The 24,915-nt window shown below is 35.3% G+C and overlaps 1 protein-coding gene and 1 pseudogene across 16 annotated transcripts in view; both read right to left on the minus strand.

The window, feature by feature from the left end:
- St3gal6 (ST3 beta-galactoside alpha-2,3-sialyltransferase 6) overlaps positions 1-24,915 on the minus strand; it is a 59,192-nt gene that overhangs the window by 20,810 nt on the left and 13,467 nt on the right. For 6 of the 16 annotated variants that reach the window (XM_046455237.2, XM_046455235.2, XM_046455232.2 and 3 more), the window contains 6 exons: positions 24,272-24,498; positions 21,035-21,202; positions 9,217-9,316; positions 6,800-6,877; positions 2,017-2,120; positions 642-705 (listed from right to left, as the gene is read on the minus strand). In XM_046455237.2, the coding sequence (XP_046311193.1) occupies positions 642-705; positions 2,017-2,120; positions 6,800-6,877; positions 9,217-9,305 (335 nt within the window). In that variant the 5' untranslated portion in view covers positions 9,306-9,316; positions 21,035-21,202; positions 24,272-24,498. The remainder of the gene's footprint in view (positions 1-641; positions 706-2,016; positions 2,121-6,799; positions 6,878-9,216; positions 9,317-21,034; positions 21,203-24,271; positions 24,499-24,915) is intronic. The other 10 variants (XM_046455238.2, XM_046455234.2, XM_046455236.2 and 7 more) reach the window with 3 other exon arrangements.
- Positions 2,127-6,793, minus strand: LOC124099968 (PCNA-associated factor-like; annotated as a pseudogene).

Genomic DNA, 24,915 nt, shown 5'->3' on the forward strand with positions numbered 1-24,915 from the left:
TGTGAAACAACCCATGAATGGTATGAATTAATTCTTAAGTAGAAACACCTTTAAAAAGGTGACCATGGGTTAAAAATTTCCTGGCTTAGTATGAGCACTACTCATCATTAAAACTTGCAAATTCAGTCAAAAAGTTACGTACTTCTAAATTGAGTTTGTAGTTCATTTATTTCAAGTGTAATAAGAACAAAAATATAAACTACTTGTCAATTACTACCTGACAGAGGATTAATATCTAGGATATACAAAGAACTCAAAAAATTAAGGCAAAAAGAACAAGCGATCCAGTTGATAAATGGACAAATGAGCTGAATAGATACTTCTCAAATGAAGTACAAATGGCCAATAAATACTGAAACACTGTTCAGCATCGTTAGCCATTAAGGAATTACAAATCAGAACTAGATATTCCTTCTCACCTAGTCAGAATATTATCAGTTGGCTATTATCAAAAACAGGAAAAGGAAAAAAAAATTATCACATGTTGTTGAGGTAGTGGAGAAAAAGGAAAAAAGAAGGCTTTAATTATACACAGGTGCTATGGAATTTTCCTGAGTAAATACATTCATCTCTTTGGGCACATCTTTTGAACCATCTTAGCTAAAGTTAAAAGTCAAAGAGAAGCAAGGAAATAAACTCACTTGTCAAACTCATCGAAGAGATCACAACTCTGCAGTTTTGAAAGAGCAAGTTTAAAATATGCCTCTAGAAAAGAAATGGAATGTTATGAGTAAGAAGATAATTATGACTTCTCAGGTAACTAATAAGCCACCTTGCTCACTACCCCCCAAATCTATTTCCAACTGGTAAGGCCACATCTGGTTTAATGTGTGAAAAATTAATGATACAACTACAATTACCCCCACACTACTCCATAAGCACATTCAAAATGGCAGTGCTCTAAATGTACTTCACCAAAACCCCAGAAAGAAATAAGATGCTTAACCTGAAAACAATCAAAAAAGTAATTAAAAATTTAACAGTATCTGATGATTCTGAAACTGACATTAAAATTAAAACCAAGAGTAAGTTTAAACCAATTCTCAAATTCTCTGCAAAATATTTTTAAAATACAAAAAAAAACAAAAAACCACAAAACAATCAAACAAACAAAAAATAAGCAGAATCAGTCAAAAAAAAAATTAAAATCTGACTCAGAAAAGCATAGGCCTGTCAACTCTTCGGTTTTATATATATATATATGTGTGTGTGTGTGTGTGTGTGTGTGTGTGTGTGTGTGTATAAAAATTAGATGTTGATGGACCTTTATTTTATTCATTTATTTATATGTGGTGCTGAGAATCATCCCTCACACATGCTAGGAAAGTGCTCTACTGAGTCACAACCTCAGCCCCACATCTTGGGTTTTTAAGGTCTCCCAAAAATCTAGAACTTAAAGCTTGTATGGCCAATCAGTTCTCAATGAGCAAAAGCAAAAGTGCTTTGTGATTAGGAGATGGAAAAATTCCCTCTAAATTTAGCAAAAGTGAAATACCCACTGGTTAAATTAAAAGGCTGATCAAGAAGCTAAAACTTCCTGATGAAATAAACAAAACAAACCAGGTAAAAGAGGTGAAATGGGGAGACAGGAAAGAAGTTAACATCCAGGGTTATCCTGTTAATTCTTTTTATGGGGAGGTGGGTACTAGGGATTGAATCCAGGGACTCACACATGTTGACAAGCACTCTACCACTTAGTTATATCCTCAGCCCCTCCTGCTAATTCTAAATTGGAATAAAGTAAGGTATAGAACTCATAGGAGTCACCCTGTGGCAGAACAAAAGTAAAACACAGCATCTCAACAACAAAAATCTATCGTCTTAATTACTTAAACTCAAAAGCAAGGGATATTTCTGTTTCAAAATATAATTCCCTTTATCCCATCCCCCCAGTTGTATCCCTTAGGAATCATTAGGAGGCAGAAAGATTAAAAGGCCTTGGAATTATACAAACATGTGGTTCTCATCAAAGAGGACTCAAACTTAACAGGAAAGGTTCAGAATACTGCTACTGACCTGATCTTTTTGTCCCATAGGGCAAATAAAACTGATCACTACCAGTGACTATAGCAGTATTCCTAAAATCAGACACACACAAAAAGGGGTGAATCTGAGGAAACCTGGAAGAAAGGAAAAAAAAAACAAACTGATTATGAAAGAGCATTCTATATTGTCAGGCTTTTCAGACAACTACTGAAAATAACTATAGCATGTAACTGAAGTTGTATTTTTAAAATCTTTTATGTAAGACAGTATTAGATATTACATAGAATGGAATATGCAGTGGAGCTACACACTGGAATGGAAACACTTTCCAAGTACTGAGAACAAAATTTTGTTACAGTGGAGGTGAAAACAAAATTTTAAAACAGCACCAAGCAATCAAAGAATAGCCAGGAAGGAACAAAGGGAAGTAATAAAGGTACTGATACTAAGTCATTCCTAAATGTTAAAAGGACCATTTGTATGTTGTTGTCTCAGCTGTAAAAACATATTAAAAAGTAGATGGAGCTAGAACGTAACTCTTCCCTAATGTCATTAAATTAGGATTTACCCAAGAACAAGAATGTGGGCATTCATCTTCTTACTGCCTGCTTTGCACTGAAGGCAACCCCCAACCCTCTGGACAAGAGAGAAAGCTTGATCAGCATAGGAATAGCCTCTGTTTTTCTTATTTTTAGTGCCTGACACAGAGTTTAGCATATTTAACGAAATGATTAAATAAATTTCATTTTTTTTTTCCTGTGCTGGGGATTGGACCAAGGGCTTTGTGCATGCTAGGTAAGTTCTACCACTGAAGTACTTCCCCAGCCCTCCAAATCAATCTTTTGGGATTCTTATGAATCAGAAAAAAAAAAATGAGATTTTTGAAAGGATCTTAAAGTTCATATTAAAATGCTGCTTTCACCCAGCAGAAGGACTGGCTGGTACTTACACACTGCAGGACAAATATAGCTAATCCTAACCACAGTCCCACACCTGCCATCATCTCTCCTGCCACATCATGAGTTTTGTGCTTAGTCTAAAAATTGCAGGTGGAGATCAGAGTGATACAGGGGCTTCAGAGGGCTGCATGACAAAATGTAAGACTCAGGAAGAGTGAGAGAGCCTCAATTTTATCCTGGCTTTGTCACTCAGGAGCAAGTCAAAGGAGCTTAATGTTTTCAGAGCTGAATTACGAAATGACACTGCATTCAGGAGAAGGAAAGTAGGTGAGACCAGTCCTCTCTGCTCCAGCTATGATGTCGCAGATTCAGCTGTGATAGTGATAGCAGTCTCAAGAGCCAGTCAACCTGCAAATGTCATTTCTATATCAGTGTTGATCTTAAGCCTAGGATCTGCCTTGGGAAGAGGAAATATCAGGTCACCTGATTTAACCTTGAGAGAAGGCTCCTGAGCTTCCCAGTCTTCCTTGGAAAATTGAACCCTAGTTAACTGCACCAATAAAAGACTCTTGCTTGGAGTTAGCAATAGGAACACTGATGCTAACTAATGACTAATGTCTATTTCCAGTTGGATCTTGGACTAGGTGACTTTTATTTATTTCTAAGTGAAATAATTGTTTGATATCATATTTCAGACATTTCAGGGGATCAATAAGTATTAGCTTTATCTGTAATAATTATATTACATTGCATATACTGCAGTGCATCATATCACAAAATACTGTGTTACATGTTACATTGTAAGATATCACATTGATTAGAAATTTTCCCTTTTACTGACTTTTAGTGAACTACATAGAATGCAAATAATTAATAATCTATGTACAGAGTAATGACTACTTATTGTAATTGTCACATTGTATATATTAGAGTGTATATACACTGTAACATAATACATTGTATATATATTGTACATATAAATATATACTACAGTATATAATATTATATTACAACATATTTATTACATTATATTTCCATGACAGTTATTGGTGAAAAGCCTGGCAGGGCAGGTAAAGTGCATTAGTCAATGTAGGTGAAGAAACTAAAGGTATGAAAAGTGAAGTAACTCATCCGGAGTCACTAACCTGCACACGACGAAGCTGAAATCCATGTGCAAACTGAAATCTTAAGAAAGGTGTCCACATTATAACTCTCCAGGTTTCTATGTGCAACTTCCTGATTGATACTAATAATTCCTCTTTCTGAGAAAATGGCAAGCTCTAGGGGACTATGCTCAGAGAATAATGCTCATCTGACAAGTACAAATCTACTTGTCCCTTAGATGACAGACTTACAGATCTGCTGAACATATGTACTTTGTATACATACTTTATTTAACCTTTTGGGGTTTTCTCAAGATGTAAATATCCATTTTTTAATTAAAGTTATAGAGTACCTTGATTCTAGAGTAGCATATTATCTGCCACCTATATGTGGCTTATGAAATCAATTTTTGGAGTAATGATCAGCATATTTCAAAAAATATGAACAGAACAGAACACAGTATGTCTTGGATAGTAAGGGTAAAATATTGGGTTTTTTTCTTATTCTAAATACATATGTGTACTGTGTTCAAGTGAAATGTCTTTATTATGAGTCATAGTCAAAAAGCATAAACACACTCTTCTAGTTTTGTAGTGGCCCAACCTGGACATACACCCATGGAAAGACTACAAACAGCCATTGCATGTAATCATGTACAAAAAATTTGTACGTATCTTCAGTTTTTCAGAGCTGATTTCTAAGGGTCTGTGGCCCCAAAGGTTAAGAACCAGTAATGGGAAGACATAGTCTCATAATATAGTAAAAGAAATTCTGAATTCTGGGATGCTTAATGAGAAAAATGCTGAAGATTTTACATCCATTTTATACAATTAAACATGATTAATTATGTCTCTTTTTTTTATTATCTTGAAGACTTTTGACCAGCAATCTATCAAAGTCAAGATACACAGAAGTACATGTGTGGATAAAAAAAAAACAAAACACTGTGAAAATCCTGACAACTACAACAAAAAGTCATTATTTACATTGCATATAGATTAATTATTATTTGCATTCTATGCCATTTACTAAAAGTGAGTAGAAGTCAAGGAAAAATTTTTTTTTATTGTGAAAATAAGTACTCTTATTTAAAATTTCAGAAAAACATGCCTGTTAAAACATGGTTAATTTTGAAAACTGATAGTTTGTCAGTAATCAGAAAGTGCTAGGAAAGCAAGAACATCAGTTTTAACTTCTTCAGTTATACAACTGGTTAAGTGAGATATATAGTGAAAATGCTAAGGACTTTCCACAGCTCTGTGCTTATGGCATGATTGGCCTGTCATGCTTTATTGATTTCCAACTTTAAAAGTATAGGTGCAAAGGATAATATATTATGATATTAAATCAAATACATAGCCAAGAAAAATTTCTCCCTATTAATGTGGTTTATGGAATCTTATTTCCTGATTCAAAATATTTAGTATTTTGTCTTTTTGTTGCTTTAGAAACTTTGATTATCAATTGTCTAAACTCTCAAGGCTAAATTGTCCTTGACTTTTTCCATATCCATCCAAAATTTTGCAAGGTAATATCTTTGGATCCCTCTCAGAAAAATTACAGAAATTAAGTTTAATTAATATGATTTTTTTAATGTGCAAAGCTCTAACTCTGGTTTTTAAAGCAAATATAGGAAATAAAAGCATAGCATCATTTCAATGCCCAGATGTCAATATAAATGGCATCAGTATAAAGACTTAAGCAAATCTCAAACACAGGACATTAGTAAATAGGACATTATGCATTGATTTAATGTTAGCAAGAACAAGAAGCTTTATAATAGGTAAAAGAACCAATATACTATATTAAATTGAATATTAACCTAAGCAACTGTAATTTTTACAAATTCTCCAATTTCATAACTTGTTTTTGAATAAACTTTAGCCTCACTTTTAAAATTAAATGCCTATTCAACAAAGATTATTGAACAAACATAAATATGCAAATTTACACATTAGCAAACCAGAGTAAACAGGAGACATCATTCAAAGACAATGAATAAGTCCTATTCTTTTTCATCATCTGTGTGGTGAAGTTGCAAAGGTCATACTGTCCTCTTTGCTTTTCCTAAGCCACTGCTTCCTACCTCTTCAGGAATCTGATTCTCCTTTTCAGAATCTTTAGGGGCAGCCTGAAGAATTTTCCATTTCCTTTTTGCCACTGGGGAGTTGGACATATACAAACTAGATTCCCTCCTGCATACTTATTTCCAGCTTTCCTTGATGAAAGCAATGTAGAATTAGTGGCAGAGGTGAAGGAACCAAGGACCTTTCTTGGAGCTTGAGAAGCTACCACTTATCTGGGACATTGTCTGCTTTTGTCCACACCATGTTCAAACAGGAGGAGACGAGAAAAACACAGATTCACAGCCAAAGGTATTTCACAGAACAAGGACCAAAATTTCTAATCGTAAAGTTTGACTTAGAGGCAAAGGAGAAAAAACCACAAAATAATAAGAGTGAAAATAGCTTGGGAACAAGGTGGGGGAAATACAACCTAAAGAATACTTACCATTTTTATGACCAAACCTAAATAACACCTCTCTAATCTTAGTTGTGTGGAAAGAATACCGGTCTGATTGAGTTCTTTGGTGCCTTTTCTTAAAATGTGTGCAGAGCTCTGACTAAAAGCACAAAAAAGAGACAGGATATTCAAGCTCTTCCTTAACTATGGTGTGCCCACCTTACACTGTTAAGATTTGTATGAAAAAAAAAAATTGTAAACCAGTGTTGAAAACAATTGCAAATATGAACATTTTGTATGCCACAGGTTTTTTTTTTTAACACTTTATTTTGTCTATTTATCTTTACCTCAAGAGAGATGCAAAAGCTGGCTTTGATAAACAAGGCTGGATCTTATTTCGGTGCTTCATTTCTATAGGTGGTACCCTAGAAGACAAAAATAGTGTCTGTCAGAAAGCAAGACCTGGAAGCATGCCCAAAAGGAAGCCAAATGCCTGGGAGCCTGCTCATTGCCACCACTGACAGGCTATTGGGCAGGGGGTCAAAAGCCTCCCTGCAGCCCTGAGTTCTGACCCTCTCTAAGTCCCATGCACACTTGAGGATCTTCAAGTATAAGGCAAGGGAGTGTGGAAAAGGCCAAGGTGACTAGCAACCCAAGAAGTGGTTCAAAGAGCAGTGAGTCAAAGGACTCTCAGAGAAGGGATAGGGTTACCGTGGTAGAAGCCAAAACCACGATCCATTTTTAGACTCTCTCAAGAGCCAGAGAAACCAAACTCACTCCAAGGGCACATGATTATCATCTACCATGCCACATCTAGGGCCGCCTACCAACAGGGAACATCACAAAAACACCTGACCTGAGCAGTTTCAATAGGCTTTTTGCCTCGTGATCCTGGGGACTCCATAAATCACAGCATTTGGAATCTTATCTAATGCTTCTCTATTCTTGGCACAGGTTAGGCCCTTGTGTGACTCCTGAATGGAGTACTTGTCTCCGAAATTTAAAAGGGTATTGTGAAACATGACAGAGAACAACAATGAAAATGAACCAAAGGGGTGGAGGGTAGCAGGATCCAGACTAGCTGGGAAAGAAGAAAATAGCTTAATATAAAGACCTAACTGACAATTATCAACGATGTGAAGAAATGATATAAACATAATCAATTTTCTTCTATAATCAATAGGATTCAAACTGAAAGAAACAGACTAACCCATTTATGGATAAACATAATTTTCTATATTTAAATATAAAATCTTCTAACAATGGAGATTTTGTATTTAAAATATTGAAATAGGTTTCTGATCTCAAAAGCTCATAAAGTCCTTATGCAGGGAAACATCTTGTTGAGTACCACAAATGGCAAGGACCCTTTGATTAACAAATAAGAAAGATACAAACATAAATATGGTAGAACAGCACATCAGGCCACAAACACTGACTTATATTTAGAGGAAAATGGGATATATATCATTAGACTTCAAAGGTCATTAAAACCAAAAACAAACTACTTTAGGATATTGCAAAGTCAAACTTCGGGTGTCTGTTAAAGCAAAAACAATTACCATCTTAAATATTTTTTGAAGGAATCAAGCTCATGGTGCACACACACATTTGAGGTAACTCCCCTGGGTACTTTCTATGATTGTAAGAATGTGTTTGCTTAGCTTAAATACGCCTCAAGTTAGATGACAAAAGACTGTGTTGTATTTGACCCTTTTTATTATTTTGTCCTTTCCCCTGTGACAAATAATAGGATCTAGAGGAAAGTAACAATTTAATAGTTTTTTGTTTTCTCTGTTTTTTGTCTTTCACTACTAAGAGTGGGATAGAAAGGATATGACAGAGATGGAGGGAGAGACCACTGATGGGTAATCATCATGGAATGGATAATAGACCTTAGAGCTCTCTAGCCCAGGGGCATTGTTATTGTTTTTGTTTTTTTCAGTAGCCATTTGCCTAACTTCCTTCCAAGAAAAGCACTGTAATTGTTTTCCAATTAGTTAGTTATAGAAATTAGTTATAGAACCATTAATATTTTTATCTAGTAAGCATAAGCTAGAAGCATAATCTAAGCTCTAAGACTTAGTATTGAAAAGTTGACAAAAAATACTCCTTTGTCTAAGACAGCAAGTTGCCATGGAGTGTATTTTGAGTTAATTTTGTGTTGCCCTCCATTTAGGATTTAAAGGTCATCAAAACTTTATTCCTAGCTAAAGGACTGACAAAGGGGAGAAAGATAAAACTTACTTATGGAGATTTTTTTTTTTTTTACAGTAAAGTTATCTGTGCCTATTCAAAGTTTGGGGGTTGATATTATCAAGTCAAGTTATTTTTTAAAATATATATATCATCATTCATCAAATATTTTTAAACAAAGAAAACCAAATGTAGTGTTCACATTTTATCAACAATCTCTTATCTAAGCATTTTAGGCCCTAAAAGTCAAATGCCACTGAGAATAAGAATTACTCCATTAATTCAAGGAGATGAACTATCGTATAAATGCAAATATTATGTCCCAAAGATTGTTACCACTACTGCTTCACTGGAGAGTCAGTAAAATGTAGTGTTATTTATAAATTTTCAAATTGTTAGAGATACTAATCTATAGGATACTGAATGGTTAGACCCCAAATTTTAATGGAAACTTAGAAAAGATACAAAATATTACAATGCTTAAAGTCCCTCTCCTATAATTTGAGGAGTAAGTTTGTATGAAAGTCTAGTTTGGGAATTATGTTTAAGTAGCAAAAATGAAACTTACCCATAAACATTTGTTCCCCACAATATACAATGCAGTACATAATAGAGAAAAACAGCACTGAGGAATATGGCCACGAGGTACCCTCTCATGGCTGGCCCACCTGAAATACAAGACAAAGTCCAAAGAAATGGGAAGAATGTTAGAAAGTTTTTCACAATGTTTCAAATATAAAGTCACAGCAAATAAATATACATAAGGGGAACAAAAGAAAACAATGTAGATTTGTAAATTTGAAAATATTCAATGTGCAGAATGAGAATATCTTTTTTCTGCTTCTCCTCTTATCAGCTAATCAATACAATATGGTATGTGTTTAGACCAATAAACAGTTAATGGATTCAAAACTAGGGACTTACCTAATACTTTCTTAAGTTAGAAAGAAAAGTTCCTTCAGAACAAAATTTTATAACATGTCTATATCAAATTTTTTTCAGAAACATTGAATATCCATTTTCTCCTTCTCAATATAAAGTGAATATATGCCTTAAGATGTGAATAAGAATTACATTTATTCAGAGCCTAAAATGGCTTTTAAATGTCATAACTTATAATTTTCATGGGTCTTTCTAATTTTGAAAAACCTCAGGATAAACATCTACTGAAAAATATTTCTGACATCCTCAATTTTTATGTACATTTAGACAACCAATTTTTCTACACAGGTATATTGACCTAATTTCTTGCTTATTTTTGGTAATGAATCAGTATAGTTCACTGCACATGTGCAGACAAAAATCTGAACACATTTCTTTCTAGAATGTAAGTGGAAAAAACCCTCTTAGAATATATTTTTTTATAATCCACTCTAACACATTTGTCTAATCACCTACTCTTTGCTTCAAAAATGGAAATGAAAAAACTCCCACTTTCATATGTAATTGAATGCAAAAGACAAATTTGATATATGGCTTCATAATAAATCTTCTATTTTAGTGCATGTGACTTTAAATAGCTATGCTATTTCTCTGCCTCCCTTACCTAGTTTATAGTTCATCTAAACAATTGTATGTGTCTCTATTCTAACTCCTATCCATATCTGTAATCTCAATTACAGCGATGCAGAATAGGAAGTGGGAGTTTGGTTGGATACATTTCCAAATAACATAATGTTGACCCACTTTCAATGGTAAATAAGTTCAAGTGCAATTGTGTTTGTTTAAATACATAACAATGAATCCCACCATTATGTACAGTTGTAATGTACTCATAACAATATGGAAAAAAATAAGTTCAACTGAAAAATGAAAAGCACCTCCTTGTCTTTTTAAGTGGAATACACTAAATATAATTTGAGCTTTTCTTGGTGAGGCAAGATAATCTTAACAAACATTATATTTGTGCTAGGCATTTTAGAGTTGCGACTCTCTGGAGCTAAAGAGGGTGTGGGTTTACTTGCTAAACAGTCCTAAGCTGCAATAATTATTTGGCTGAGATTTCTCTGACTCCTCTCTTGCTGTTAGCTATTGCTCTGTGCAGCCACCACTCCCATATGTCACTATTATACAGTAGTTAGAAATGAATGCTATGTCAGGAGAAAGCAAATAAACAAATAAATTAAAGGAACAAACTTCAGTTTGCACATACTTCTAATTTAGTAAACATGATTCTTATGAAGAATTAACATTATCTGGAGATCAGAAGACACGATTCACAGCCCCACTGCACATGAAGCTTGGGTGGCCTTAGGTAAACCAGTTTGCTTCTTGCAACCCAAGCGTCCTCACATATTTGCAAGTGAGAGCACACCCTCTACTTCATTGGATTATTACACTGTCCTGGAAGGCAATTTATCATTGGCCAAAATAGTCAACCAACAACTTGCTTAAATTGTTCAAATTAAGCATTTATATTTCTACTACGAATAATATCATTTATGTAAATATCCAACAAGGATGCAACTTATCAGTATCTGCAAATTTTATTTCTATCTAAGATAAGAAAATGTATAAAGGCCTAGATTTTAAAAGTCAGCATTTAAAATTCATATATCTAACCCCCCAAACATATTCTTTGGGCAATTTATGTATTACAGAGCATGGAGTTATGGGTAAGGTTTTTGTTTTGTTGTTTTTCATTCAGTAAAAATGTGGTTTAACTGAAAACAAATAAGTGTGAGAGAGCATTCTTTTTTCTTTCAAAAGTAAAATGAACCTACTCTTGAAGAGCCATAGCACCAGAAAAAAAAAATTTTTTTTTTAAAGTAGGAAGCTTGGCTACTCTCTAGTATTTCATGGCCAATTTAAAGTTTTGATATTCAAATTGCAAAGTAGACCAGGGTCAGCCAGGATATCCTTGTGATAAACATGTATGGTTCCTCTGCTTGTTCACAGGAAAAAGCTAACACAAATAAATGAGTTCTGTAATTAAAATTCTATAAATGGATGACCATCTTGCTTTGTGAAAAGCAATCAAAGGAAAACCAGTTGGAATTTAACATAGGGTGTTTGCTTTCAAAAATACCTAAGGCCTTGGAATATAGCTTCAATTGCCCGTACAAACATGTTTCAAGATCTTGACATTGAACACAACAGATGCCAGTTTAGGGGCTGCAGGTGGTTCTGAAACCAGGGGCCCTACAACATCTTTGACTAAGTTTATCACAATGCAATCATTCCTCTTCAGGGTGGATAAAGGGCAGAGAGGGAAGTAGAGCTCATTAGCAAAGGTCAAATATCTATTTCTTCTCAAACTCTGAACTTAGCTCAATTGTGGCAATGGTGTTTCCTCCATTTTAATAAAAAACGTATATTTTATTTGTATGGAGCTTTGAAGTTCATACAAAGCTTGAATGTCTATCATTTGGCTCACACCTGGCTCAAAATATGTTTGTCAAATGGGTGTGCAGATATGATTTTCTTGATGAATAAGGAAATGAAAGTTTCTAAACTTGTCTCAGATCACACAGTTCAAGGGAAAAAGAAATAGATTTTCAGTCTGACCCTTTCAGAGTTCTATTCCTGGTGTCATCCTGTCATCTCAAGATAAAATGCATTAGAGAGAATTCTAATCTGAAACCTCCTTATGGTGCCCTGCTGGTGTGTGCAGTTTTGGAAGGGTCAACTCACACAGCAGTGAAAGGAAGGCAGCTCTAGGGCAGCATTCAAGGGTTAGCACCAGTGGGGTGAAGGGTGTTAGCATGCAGATTCTGGAGTCCCTACAAGCTTCCTCCAATTTGATTCTTACGTACAGAAAAGTTTGAGAAACACTGCTCTAGGACACAGTACAGAACCATGGAGGGAAAAAGAAATAACAGATTTCCTGAACTGCATAGACCATAACAGATGGTAGAGTTAGTACTCCCACAAGACAGCAAGTGCCACAAAAGCAGGTCCTGTCTGTCTTCTCTAGCATTTTATTTTTAGTACTTCTAACATAGCACTGTCACAAAGAAGAGGCTAAGCAGACAGTTATTGAATATGCAGATCCCCAATGCTTTGTGTTAATTCTTTTTTACCTTAAATGCCTAGTACACGGCACATGCTTAGTGAATAACAGCTGATCTGAATTCCTGTGAAGTATGAGTGCTTACCATGTGCCAAGTAGGATAAATGCTTTGGGTGCATTATCTTATGTCATATTGTCAATGATCCTATGAGGGAAGTAGTAAACTTGCAATTTTTATTTTAGAGATGATGAAACTGAAGGTCTGAGAGGTGCAATAACTTTCCCAAGTTCACAAGCAGCAAAATCGGGACTCAAACCTACATCTACCACACCAGAGTCCCTGTACCATACAGCCTCTCACAGAGGTGAGCTTTCACAAATGAACACAGGCACATTCTTTTGGTTTCAGACAAAACATGACATTTCTCTAATTTATCAATTCTACCAACTCTTTAAGCAGTATCTATTTAACATCAATTGGCAAAATTGAAAGTTTATAGTCTTTTTGATATAAACTCTGCTGAAATAAAACCATATTACTAATAACCCCATTCCTTCTAATTCTGCTCCTCCCAACCATGTTAGCATTGTTTATAAAAACAAAACAAATCCTACGGAATGACACTTTAAAACTCATCAGATTTTTATTTGCAGATTCTTCTAATGCTTTCTCAAACCAAAGGGAGCTTGTTTTCTCAACCAGCTAGAAAAAATATTGTGTTCAGCAAGAATTCTGGAAACTTTGTTCTACTTATCAAGTACAAAAATATCTCAATAAATATTATATAACACCAAGAAAGAAACAGCCTTGGCCTTGCAGGTGCTTTCTAAAGCCCTTCTTCAGACCCAGTCACCAAGTTCTGGGACTGATCCTGGCCTAAGAAAAGGGAGCCCCAGGAGCCCTTGATTAGAGATCATAGTTTGGTCCAGTTCCTATTGCGCCTGTGCCAATCTTGGGTATCACAACTGCTGAAAATGGGTTCTTGCTGCTGTATTCTTAAATGATATCATAGTTTTGTAAAGTCTTTATTCTTCTCTTAGGCCCCAGGAGCTCTTCAGCCAATCTTTCAGTGAATTTTGTATCTAGGATCCAAAATCATGTCCAAGCCAGTCTGTAGCAAGGCTTCCCTTTCCTTCCTGCTTCCTCAGTGACAGATGACTTTATCTTTCCACTACTCGATCTCCTCTCACATCCAGTATGCTGTTTAATACCACCTGATAACTTGAATTTTTGTGCAAATTAGAAAATAACAGCTCCTCTGATTTCACATAGTCCTGTGAGCACCCAATATCTATTATATTAGCAACAGCTAGATTTCAGCCACAACTTATCCCTTAGCCAGGTATTTGTCTTCATAGCTTACCTCCACAACTTTACCAGGTGGCCCTGTTAACATTTGTGTCCACTCAGTCCTCTGAGAAGCCTTCCTCCTTTCAGGTCTCTGCTGGCCCTCAGCTCACACTGATACACACTAAAGTCTACAACAGATTTTGCAGTTTGCCTGCCTTCCTCTTTGTATTTACAACTCAGTTTTGTGATTATTCTCTACAGTAATATGCCTAGGACATTTTAAATAAACCTGTGTAAACAAATCTAGGACAGACCCTCCAGCTCCAGCCATGCATTAATGTTTGTTACTGAGGATTGAACTCAGGAGCACTCAACCACTGAGCCATGTCCCCAGCCCTATTTTGTATTTTATTTAGAGACAGGGTCTCACTGAGTTAGTTGCTAAATGCCTCGCTGTTGCTAAGGTTGGCTTTGAATTTATAATTCTCCTATTTCAGCCTCTCAAGCCACTGAGATTACAGGGTGCGCCACTGCACCCAGCTAATATCTATTTCTTTTGGTCCCAACCCAAAGGTCCTCTAAACTTAAGCCTCCTAGACCTGGCCATCTGCATATAACACAAGCTTTAATGGATAAGCACAGGACCTCACAGTGATAGATGTAAAGGGCTCAGTCCTATTTAACTCACAATCCTTTTTTAAAGTATGGTGGTCCTAAGCAACTCAGTGAAACCCTGCCTCTAAATAAAACAGAAAATACGGCTGGAGATGTGGCTCAGTGGTCGAGTGCCCCTGAGTTCAATCCCTAGTACCTACCCACCCCCCAAAAAAAAGTATGGTTGTCTTTATTTCTAATTGGATAGCCCAATATATGGAGTACCCTTTTTTATATACCAAGGACCACCTCCACTTGCAGGAGGTGTAAATAACAGCATAGTTTACCAAGCACTTAGTCCATTCCAGCAAGCCCTTTTGCACATAATAATTAGGTCAAGGGTATTATCACCTTTTTGCTAGAGATGTTTAATACTCAAAGTAGTAGCCAAAATTCAAACTAAGACTGTCTGATTTCAAAGCCCATACTTTCAAGTTGCACACTATGGAAAACTATAATTATTGTATTTTTTAAAACTGTAACATATTCATTTAATAATACCTTTAAAAGTAAAATAAGGTAGAAGATAGAGGTAGAGCTCAATGGTACAGCATGTTCTTAGCATTCATGAAGCCCTAGGTTCAATCCCCAGCACCAAAATAAATATAAACAAAGGGTTGATACTCATTAAATGTATGCATTTATTAAAATGCACTTTTTAAAATCAGACACAGAAGAATGTGCCTGCCATCCCAGCACTTGGGAGGCTAAGGCAGAAGGATCACTTGAGCACAGATGTAAAAGACAAATCTGGGCAACTAGGGAAACTCCATCTCAAAACAAACAAAATACACTTTATTTGAAAACACTATAATATAAAACTCTATTCAGTTTACAATTAAAGAGATAAATCTTAAGGAATTAGTAGTCTTGTTGATGTAGTTGATGGAATAGTATTCGTGAATAACTAAAGAAATAAAGAACAGTACATACAGAAAGAGTTAACAACATGCAATATTACACCTGAAGAAGCTTAATTTAAATCTGCAAGTATTAGCTATTGTTATTTTGTGCAAATCAAGAAAAAAACCCTGACATTTATTGAATAAATTAGCAGAAATTATAAATTAATTTACGTCCCCTTCCAAAAAAAGCAGTTTGAGTAATTTTAACAAACTGAAGCAACTGAATAAATGCTGCTCGATTGGTAAATATATATCTCTTTTCTTCCTGCATGGAAGAAAATGGGGAACATGTACAACTGACTATCTTTCCCTCACCTCCCCCAGTTCCTTAACACATTGATAGGCGACCACACACATACACACACACCCCTTCTCTTGCAGTCTCTCAAGAAAGCCAGAGCTTTTGCCAGATTTTGTACTGAGCATATGGAGACAGATCTTTGCACCTCTAATTGAATCTAAGCCCTTACTGCCAAAGCAGATGACCAAATCTTCTACAGAAAATGTAGTGCACTCAGGGGAAAGAATATGAAAAGGAAATAAATGACTTTTCAGCAGAATTTTGTTTTTTTAATAGCACAGCTAGACACACTACAATCATTCAACTAATAGCAACGACACTGCATGCTAAAAATAAATGAACTGGAGTTCCTGTTTTTGAGATCTCTTGTTTTAGATTCAGCTCCATTGCAAATAGACAAAGAAGCTTTTAAAGGCACTTCTGTTTATTCATGGTTTCTCCCCAGGCCCCAGCTCTCTAAGAGGGGATACTTTTTTAAAATTTTCTTAATATTAATTAATATTCTACTGATAAGATATCAACCTCCAAAACAGTATTAGGTATTGTGAACAGGTAATGACTATGGCTACTTTTGTAAAACAAATTAGTTTTATTGAGATAAAATTTTATACAATATAATTCACCACTTTTAAGTGCACAATTTGATGAGTTTGGGAGAATGTATACATGTATGTGACCATCACCAAAGCCATGATACTAAACATTCCCATAAACCCCCAAAGTTCCTCATTCCTTTCCCCTACTTCCTGGCCCCTAGCAACTTGATCAGCTATCACTATAATTTCACTATTGAATTCTTCTAAAATTTCATATAAATGTAATCTCACAGTGTGTATCTAATTCCTGGATTCTTTCAATTAGCATAATGCCTTTGAAAAAGCTGTCCATGTTGCAGAATTTACAAGAAGATCATTTACTTTTACTGCTAAGCATCATGTCATTGTATGGCACACAACAATTTATTAGTCCACTACACAATAGACATTTAATTTCTTAGCAATTTTTGGTTATTGTAAATAAAACTGCATAGAATATTCAAGTACAATTCTTTGGGTGGAAATACATTTTCGTAAGTCATACATCAAATGTATTTTAACTTTACTTGAAAACCTTACTTCACATCATATTCTGGTGCCCATTTTCTAACAAAACATTTACTTCAACCTCTCAGTTAAAAGTTAAAACCCCCTACCTAAACAAATGTTACACAAATACTATACAAATTATTGAGGATACTGAATAATACAAATCATTGACCAAAGTAACATTTTTTAACCTATTCACATCAATAAGAGATTGCCTATGTATCTACACACACACACACACACACACACACACACACACATTGTATATGTACTGTAATCTAGGATATGAAACATAGGGCTCACAGTCTAGTAAAGGAGCTGAATTACACTGATTCAAAATTATTTTGATTATCTATAATGAGAAGAAAAGCAAAATAGTTTTGACCTCTGCTACTCAAAGTGTGGTTCCATGAACCAGCAGTATTGGCATCACCTGGGAAAGTGGCAGAAATGCAGAATCTCAGCCCCACCCTCTGATTCACAGGGCAGGATTTGCATTTTAACAAGACTCTTCCTCAGTGATCTCAGTGTTTGAAAAGCATTGGTCAAGGAGAGAGGAAATGAAACCCCCTGGAAGGATCAGGGCCTCACAGAAAATAATATTTGAGAGGAACTAGAAGCTCCTTCTAAGTCCCATGGTACGTCCCTTAAACAAGTATTTAGGGCTTGACCTTTTAAAATTTCTAATCAACAGAATTCTCCCTGAAGGAACTACCCAGATTCTCTTTGAAGAGAAGTGGCTTTGAGAAAAATTTCTCACCATTCTAGGGAATGTTTGTGGTTTCTTTTTAAATTCCTTGCACACTTGTCCATCCTACCCTTCCATCTACTCCCGTATCACTTTGATACTACTGGTAGGACTCCTTTCTTCACATTATACCTATACCATACACTTCATTCTACTTCTGTTTATTCACCTAAAAGTGCCAAATGAATCACCGGCCAAACATTCAAAACAATATTTCCAATTATTGCTATTTACAACGTGGACCCAAGAATTACACACCTTAGAGTTATGAAGAACAGAAAGGTTGAGGGCATTTAGGCGAGTAACATCAAGCAATTGGCATTGTAAAAAAATTAAAAATTTGTCAAAGGTGATCTTGCCAATAAGTAATGGAGTTGACAGTATAGAAGAACGTTTTTATAGGGATTATCCTCTAGCACAATAGTATTTACTTATTCCATAAGAAAAAAAACCAAGTCAATACAGGAGTAAATTAATAGCTATTGCCAAACACACTCATCTTCATTTTGTTCCAATCCTCTCTGATCTCCATGGTGTTCAATTCCTGAACCACTTCCTCTTGTGTGCGAGGCACCAGCCTGAATCTCAGTAACTTCTCTCCCTGTGCTTCTAGATCTCTTTAGCCTCTGCCCACCTCAGGACAGGTGCTCTCAATGCTGTTTTTAAAGCCACATTCTCACTTCTTCTTACCTCAGCTATTCCCAATGATCTTTAATCTTCCCCCCTTAAACCAGCCCATACATTATACCTGAGGGGAAATGCTCATATCTCCTCTTGTTACCAATCCCACAGGAAAACTTTCACTGGCTTCTCATTGTCTGACAAACGAACATAAAAATCAATAAGACTAGCATTTAAGACTACTATAATTTGGTTCTTCCATTTTACTTCTTCATCTTTATGCAATTTGTTCTTGTAGATAGCAGCATAGGTAGGTGTTAAGATAGCTTGCTCAACCATCAGACCCCCTGAATTTGAACATCAGTTTTTCCTTTCACTAGCTATATACTCCTGGAAATTTGCTTAACCTCTATATACTTCAGTTTCCTCTATAGAATGTACAATAACAACAGCAATATACAATAATACAATAAGGCTATTGTAAATAATAAATATAAAGCATCTAAGTATCTGGCACATGGAAGGACTCATCTATTCTTGTCTTAATTCTTTTCCAACTAGTGAAGTACTAGCTACTGTATACCAAGCCTTCACTAAAATGAATGAGCTTCAAAACGTCCTGATGATTCTTAATGAACTTGTGACATTGTGCTAATAATGATAGCTTCAAAAAATTAAGTTTCCATTACTGTGGTAGCTATTATTTCTTCACATTAATTTTAACATTTCAAAGTATCTGTGACATGAAATCTTCCTAATCCACTTCTGAATATAAAATGCAAGACACTCAAAATAGTAGTAAGTCTTCAGCAAAACTTAGACCCTATTTCTGGCTATAGAAAACCCATCCTTTTATGCCTTTCATAATAAAACTGCTCTGAGACTTAAAAAGCAAACACATAACAAATCCGGATTTAAACCCAGCATTTCAAACTAATATCTTAAAGCAAGAAAAAAAATGAAGAACTCTACAAATAATTTGAGTTGGCAAATAGGTATCATTTATAATAAAGTGAAGATTGACAGGAAAGCCAGATGCACACATCACCAAGATTACAAGCCAGATTCTATTCAATTAGAGGTTCCAGGAAGTAAGAAACTTGAGTATCTAGCCCCATTGCCACCCTATCTGGTGGCAGGCAAGAGCTGTGCAAGCCATAGTAAATGGCTCAGGACTATGCTGGAGAAGGAGTTTGAAACTGCCACAAATAATCTCAGTGTGAACAAGCAAGAGTTAGAGACTCCTAAGGACAAAATCCAAGACCATTGTGATTATCCAAATTTTCCAGAATCACAAAAGCATAATGTTCTCTGTCAATATGAATCCTTTACAAAAAGATGGCCAAACAACTCAGCAATGTAACAAATTTGCTAGAATAATGGTTCTTGAACCTTAATGAATCAGAAAGACTACCAAGTTTCACTGGTTAAACAGGTAGCCAATTCCTAGTGGGCACTTTTGTTTTAAACGTTAGAAAAAAAGGTAATAAGCTGGTGTCCTAAATTTGTGCATGAGTCTTTAGGAATAGTAAGGAGAATAAACAAAGTTGTTTAAGGGAACTTTAATGAAATTAATTACTGCTAATTGCTGTATGTAAATACAAAGGGAATTAGAATTAGTTTTATTGAGAAAACAAGGCCCAGAAAGAGCAAGTCTCTCTCTCTCTCTCTCTCTCTCTCTCTCCCCCTCCCTTTCCCTCTTTCCCTCTCCCTCTCCCTCTCTCCATTTTTAAATGTTTTCATTAATGCAATATCATCATACATAATAGTGGGGTTCATTTTGACATAATCATAAATGCATGGAATTTAATTTGCTTAATTTCAGTCTCTATTGCTTCATTTTTTCCCCTCCTCTTCTCCCTCTTCATCTTCCTTTTCATCTAGTGGTCTTCTCTCCATTTATTAATTGCATTTTTATTGATGCTTCATAGATATATATAAAGGTGGGATTGTGGTATATTTACACAGGTACATATCCTAGCTTTGTCAAATTTATTCTGTATTTCCTCTCTTTTCTCGTTTTTCCTCTCTTCCCCCTCAAGCTCCTTCCTCTATTCAATTAATCTAAATCCTCTCCCTATTCTTTTTCCTTTGCTCTGGCTTCCGCATTTGAGAAAAAACATTCTATCCTTGACTTTCTGAGTCTGGTTTATTTCAGTTAGCATGATGGTCTCTAGTTCCATCCATTTAGCAGCAAATGCCATAATTTTGTTGTTCTTTATGGATGAGTAAAACTCCATTGTGTATATATAATATATCGTCTCAATTTATTCATCAGTTGACAGGCACCTGGGCTGATTCCTTAACTTGGCTATCGTGAATTTTGCTGCTATGAAGACTGATGTTTCTGCATCAGTGTAGTATGCTGATTTTAGTTATTTTAGGTAAATACTAAGGAGTAGGATAACTGGGATATATTGAGAGCAAATCTCTTGCCCGAGGTTTTACAGTTGTTAATAGAATTTCTACAACATTTGCATTGCACATGATGTCGTAATTTTAACTTCAGTTTGTTTACTCCTTGCTTCCATATTAGCTTAGAACAGCCACAGAGTAGGCATATTTGGATTGAAAATAAAAATTGTAGTTAAAATTTCTGTAGCTTGACTTTGTTTTTTTCTGAAAAGGCCTTGATTGGTTTTACTGACATTCTCATGGGCCTCCCGGGCACCTGCAAAACTGGTATAAGGGCAAATAACAAGCAGCTGTATAAACAGAGGGGTTTTTTAACACCACCTGCTAAAAACAGAAACATTGTATAAGAACATTTCAAATGTTCAAACTTACATGGAAAGAATCTAAGATAATGATAGAGTTATCTTTGTTTACCGGCACTTTTAGGAATCTTTCTCAATGGCCCTCTGTTCCTAAAGATGAAGAGTGTGGTTAGGAGCAACCCAGATGTGAAGGTTCAGGAGGCTGTCTGCTAAATTGTTGAGGCCTTCTACCACAAATGATCCAAGACCCAGGGTTTGGCTGTTTCTTCCCTTGCAAGTGCTAAAATAAAACATAAAGATATCTTACTTTTAAGAATAGCGAAGATACTCAAGAAAACTCTGAAGCCATTAAAAAAATTGTAATGAAAACACTATTTTAATAAACTCACTTCTGAACTCCTATACACTGCTTTACAGGGTAACAAAATTACTAAATGCAAAATCAAAATGAAATAAACAAAAAAATTCAACAGCCAAATCAATAGCATAAATTGTATTACTGCCATTCTTGGCTGGTCTTCCAAAGGATCCTGCTCAATCTCCTCAAGAAAAATAACATATCCAGCTCAATTAATCCAAAGCAACCTGATAATGAAATAGCCATCTGTTTTATTTTTCAGCTTCTCTCCACACGTATAAAGCTTTATTGCTAAATGCAGAGGTGAGAGAAGGAGCTTGCCCCTCAAAACCTTAAGATGAAAGAAAGAGAGCAGAAGGAGGTTGAGAATAACAGAAATATCTAGAAAAAAAGCAGGAAGGAAGTGTGGGTGAATTAACAAGACCAACTAGTGTCAGAAAGTGTTGTAGACCACTTCCTGAAGAAAAAAAAAAGGTTGAAAAACATTCTTACATTGCTCCTACTATAGCTTTTCTTACACAGACTAACACTGACACAGAAATTAACCAACAAAAACTGCATGTTTTCTTCTGTTAGAAATTATTTGTATTTTTAAAACATTCTTAGGAAATAAATATCAAAAATGCAAAACTCTGGTGAATATTTTGTATCAGAAGCTACTAATAAATCTAATGTCCTCAACAGGAAATAATTTTGCTTATTATGAAAATCATATAGTAATATGCAAAAACAGATTCCACCAAGTAAAAAAAAAATATTTAAAAGTTGAGCACACAGAGATAATATCTATCTGTTCGTTGTATGCATGCAACATTTATTTACAGGTCCTGGAGACAAAGTCAGTCAGTTGATAGTCTGAGTTATGCAATACAGGAGAATTTTTTTCTGAAAGTGCATACATCTTAATATTCATAGAGCAAAAGAAAATGATTCTTTTCATATATTTTTATATATATTACACTTTGAAGTACTAAATATTTGACCCATTTAGAAACTAGGAGAAAAGCAAAGTGGTACTCTTCAGTGGCTACTATTATAATAGAGGAGAACTCTTCACCATGAGACAGATTTTTGAACCTAAAGAAATTATAGAACATAACAAATTTGTGCATCAGAATTATTCTCCCCAAATTTACAAAAAGTACTACTCCTGAGCATTTATTATCTTCCTTCCACTATCTCTTATTACTAACTGGAGTAAAGGATCAATTACAAGTTGAAAGAATCTTTTAGGATTATTTAGTCTGAATAAGTTAGTAAAGAAAACTCAAGCAGTGTCTTACCAGAAAGAGCTGAGGATGGGGATTTAGTTTTACCCAGAAAAAAACTTAAATCAAGGAAAGAAACAAAATAGCCCAGTTTCATGTTTGAATGGCCTTCAAGAAGAAGGGGAATTAGCTTAGTTATGAAGGCTTCCAGGGCGTTAAACAAAAAGGTCAGGGAATGAAAAATTTAAGGAGGTAGGTCTGAGCTCTCTCTGTATTAGGAAGAACTTGATCATATTTAGGGTGCTTAAAGATAATAATAGGTTGCATGGTTGAATAGTGGGTCACCCATTACTAAAGATATTCTTTTCTAAGGTCCTCTTGGCAGGGGTTTGTAGAGTAATGCTTATTCAATCTTAATCTCCATTGAATCATGTGAGCACTTTGTTCAGCTGCCAATTCTCAATCAGGTTGGAATCACAGGTCTGATAATCTGCACTTACAACAAGCTTCCTGGTGCTGCTATACGAAGTGTCTAAAAATGTGGAGCCTGGTATTTTCCAGTACCCCTAACATTATACTCCAAGTAATAATTAATTTTGCATACTTCTAAAGAAAATGTATTTCACTTTCATTTTTTTTAAATGCTGCTTTGAATCTGAGCTTGGAAAGTAATTGAAAACAATGAACGAATGGAAAATGTATTTTAACATTCTACATTTAATAGAAACATTGAACCTTAAAAAAACACCGATATAAATTAATTTTTCCCAGTGATTTCCATTACAAAATCATATCTCTAAAGGGGATGAGTCTTTGTTAGTGTGGGGCTTTGCACTGTTTTCCTAACCCTAGAATTTCACCTTCCTACCTCCCATCTGAATCATAAGAATTTCTTCAATGTTTTTAAAGTCCGGGTTCTTGCTTGGTCTCACTTTATTCTACTCCTCAATTTATCTAAAAACTTTGGGCTTTCAATTACAAATCCTGTGTTTTACTTTTCCTGGAGCAATATGCTGATATCTGAATACATAGCTCTTCCTCAAAATTTAAAGTATTCTTATATTTCTCTCCATACTAAACAGTCCTACAATTAAAAGGGAACCAGGCAACAGGGAAGGGAGGATTCGCTCAGTGTTAGAGCACTTGCCTCTAATGCATGAAGCTCTGGGTTTGATCCCCAGTTACCCCCCAAAATTTTAAAATAAAAGAGAATTGGTTTGATTTCTTGCTTTTTCCTTGACTGTAAAAGTCCCCCTCGAAAAGGCTTTTATTGCTTGGCTTTGCATAAAAGTTACAAATAACATCCCATTTGACTTATAAAAGTACCCTTTTCAAACTACTTATGTTAGTTCATTTGAAATAAGCTTAGATTATTCTGGCCCTTCTGAAGTATCTCCTATCAGTGAATTTTTCTTCTTTACCTCTTCTGCTATTTTTAAAAGAAAAAAATGAGTTAGGTTAAGAGTGGCTAATTTGATGAGTAAACACAAAACCTTAAGATTTCTGCATTGTAAACTGTCCTGCTTTTCACAGCAAATAAAAATATGTGATAGTATTTATAACCACTATCCATTAGATGATCTCCTAAGGCCAAATTACAAATAAGGGGGCAGGTCTTTATTTGGAGTACCTTATAATTTATTATTACAAAAAAACAATACATGATAATATGAAATCCTATAATCTTAAGTTTACTTCCGAATATCAGTGGATTAATACCTAAGGCAATGTGCATTGCGTCAAATTCACTTCTTGGTGAACTATCTCTGCATGGTGTTTTTACCTTCTAGAGTAACTTGTTGATTTTGTCAATACAGAATTTCCCAGTGCTCTTGGAGGCCAGATACGGTTTAAAGCACCAGTGATATAGTCATGAAGAAGAAAAACGTTTGCAACCCAGCAAGAGAGGCAGACATTAGCAAGTCATCATAAGTAATTATCAAATTACAGCTGTGGCATATTTAGCAAGCTGCAGGAACTGAACCAGGTAGGGAAGGACCAGAAGCATCTCTGAAAGATAAGCAAAAGTGAACCAGTTGAAACACAGTGGTAAGGAAAAACATTCCAGACAATAGGAAACAGCACTGACAACTATTCTGAGGTGAGAATGAAAATGGTATCCTGGAAGAACTGAGCCTATGGGTAGCAAGGTTGCTGGTGAAAATAATAACAGCTGATCTTTGCTGCATGCATACACTTGCATTTCACATGCACAACTTCATACAATCCCCACAAAAGCACTAAGATGGGGACTATTCTCGTCACAGAGGTAAGGAAACAGGCCTAAAGAATGACTCACCCAAGGTCTCAAGCTAAAAGGTACCCAGGACAGTTTGGGCCCAGGCAGTTAGATATTCCTACAGCTCCCCAGGAGCCAGCTCAGCTGGGAGCTTTCCTCATGTTCAGAGTTCATTCTGTTAATTTTCA

The sequence above is a fragment of the Marmota monax genome, unplaced genomic scaffold, assembly GCF_021218885.2.
Source record: "Marmota monax isolate L192 unplaced genomic scaffold, Marmota_monax_Labrador192_F-V1.1 WCK01_AAM20220418_F8-fsc00053, whole genome shotgun sequence".
Lineage (NCBI taxonomy): Eukaryota > Metazoa > Chordata > Mammalia > Rodentia > Sciuridae > Marmota > Marmota monax.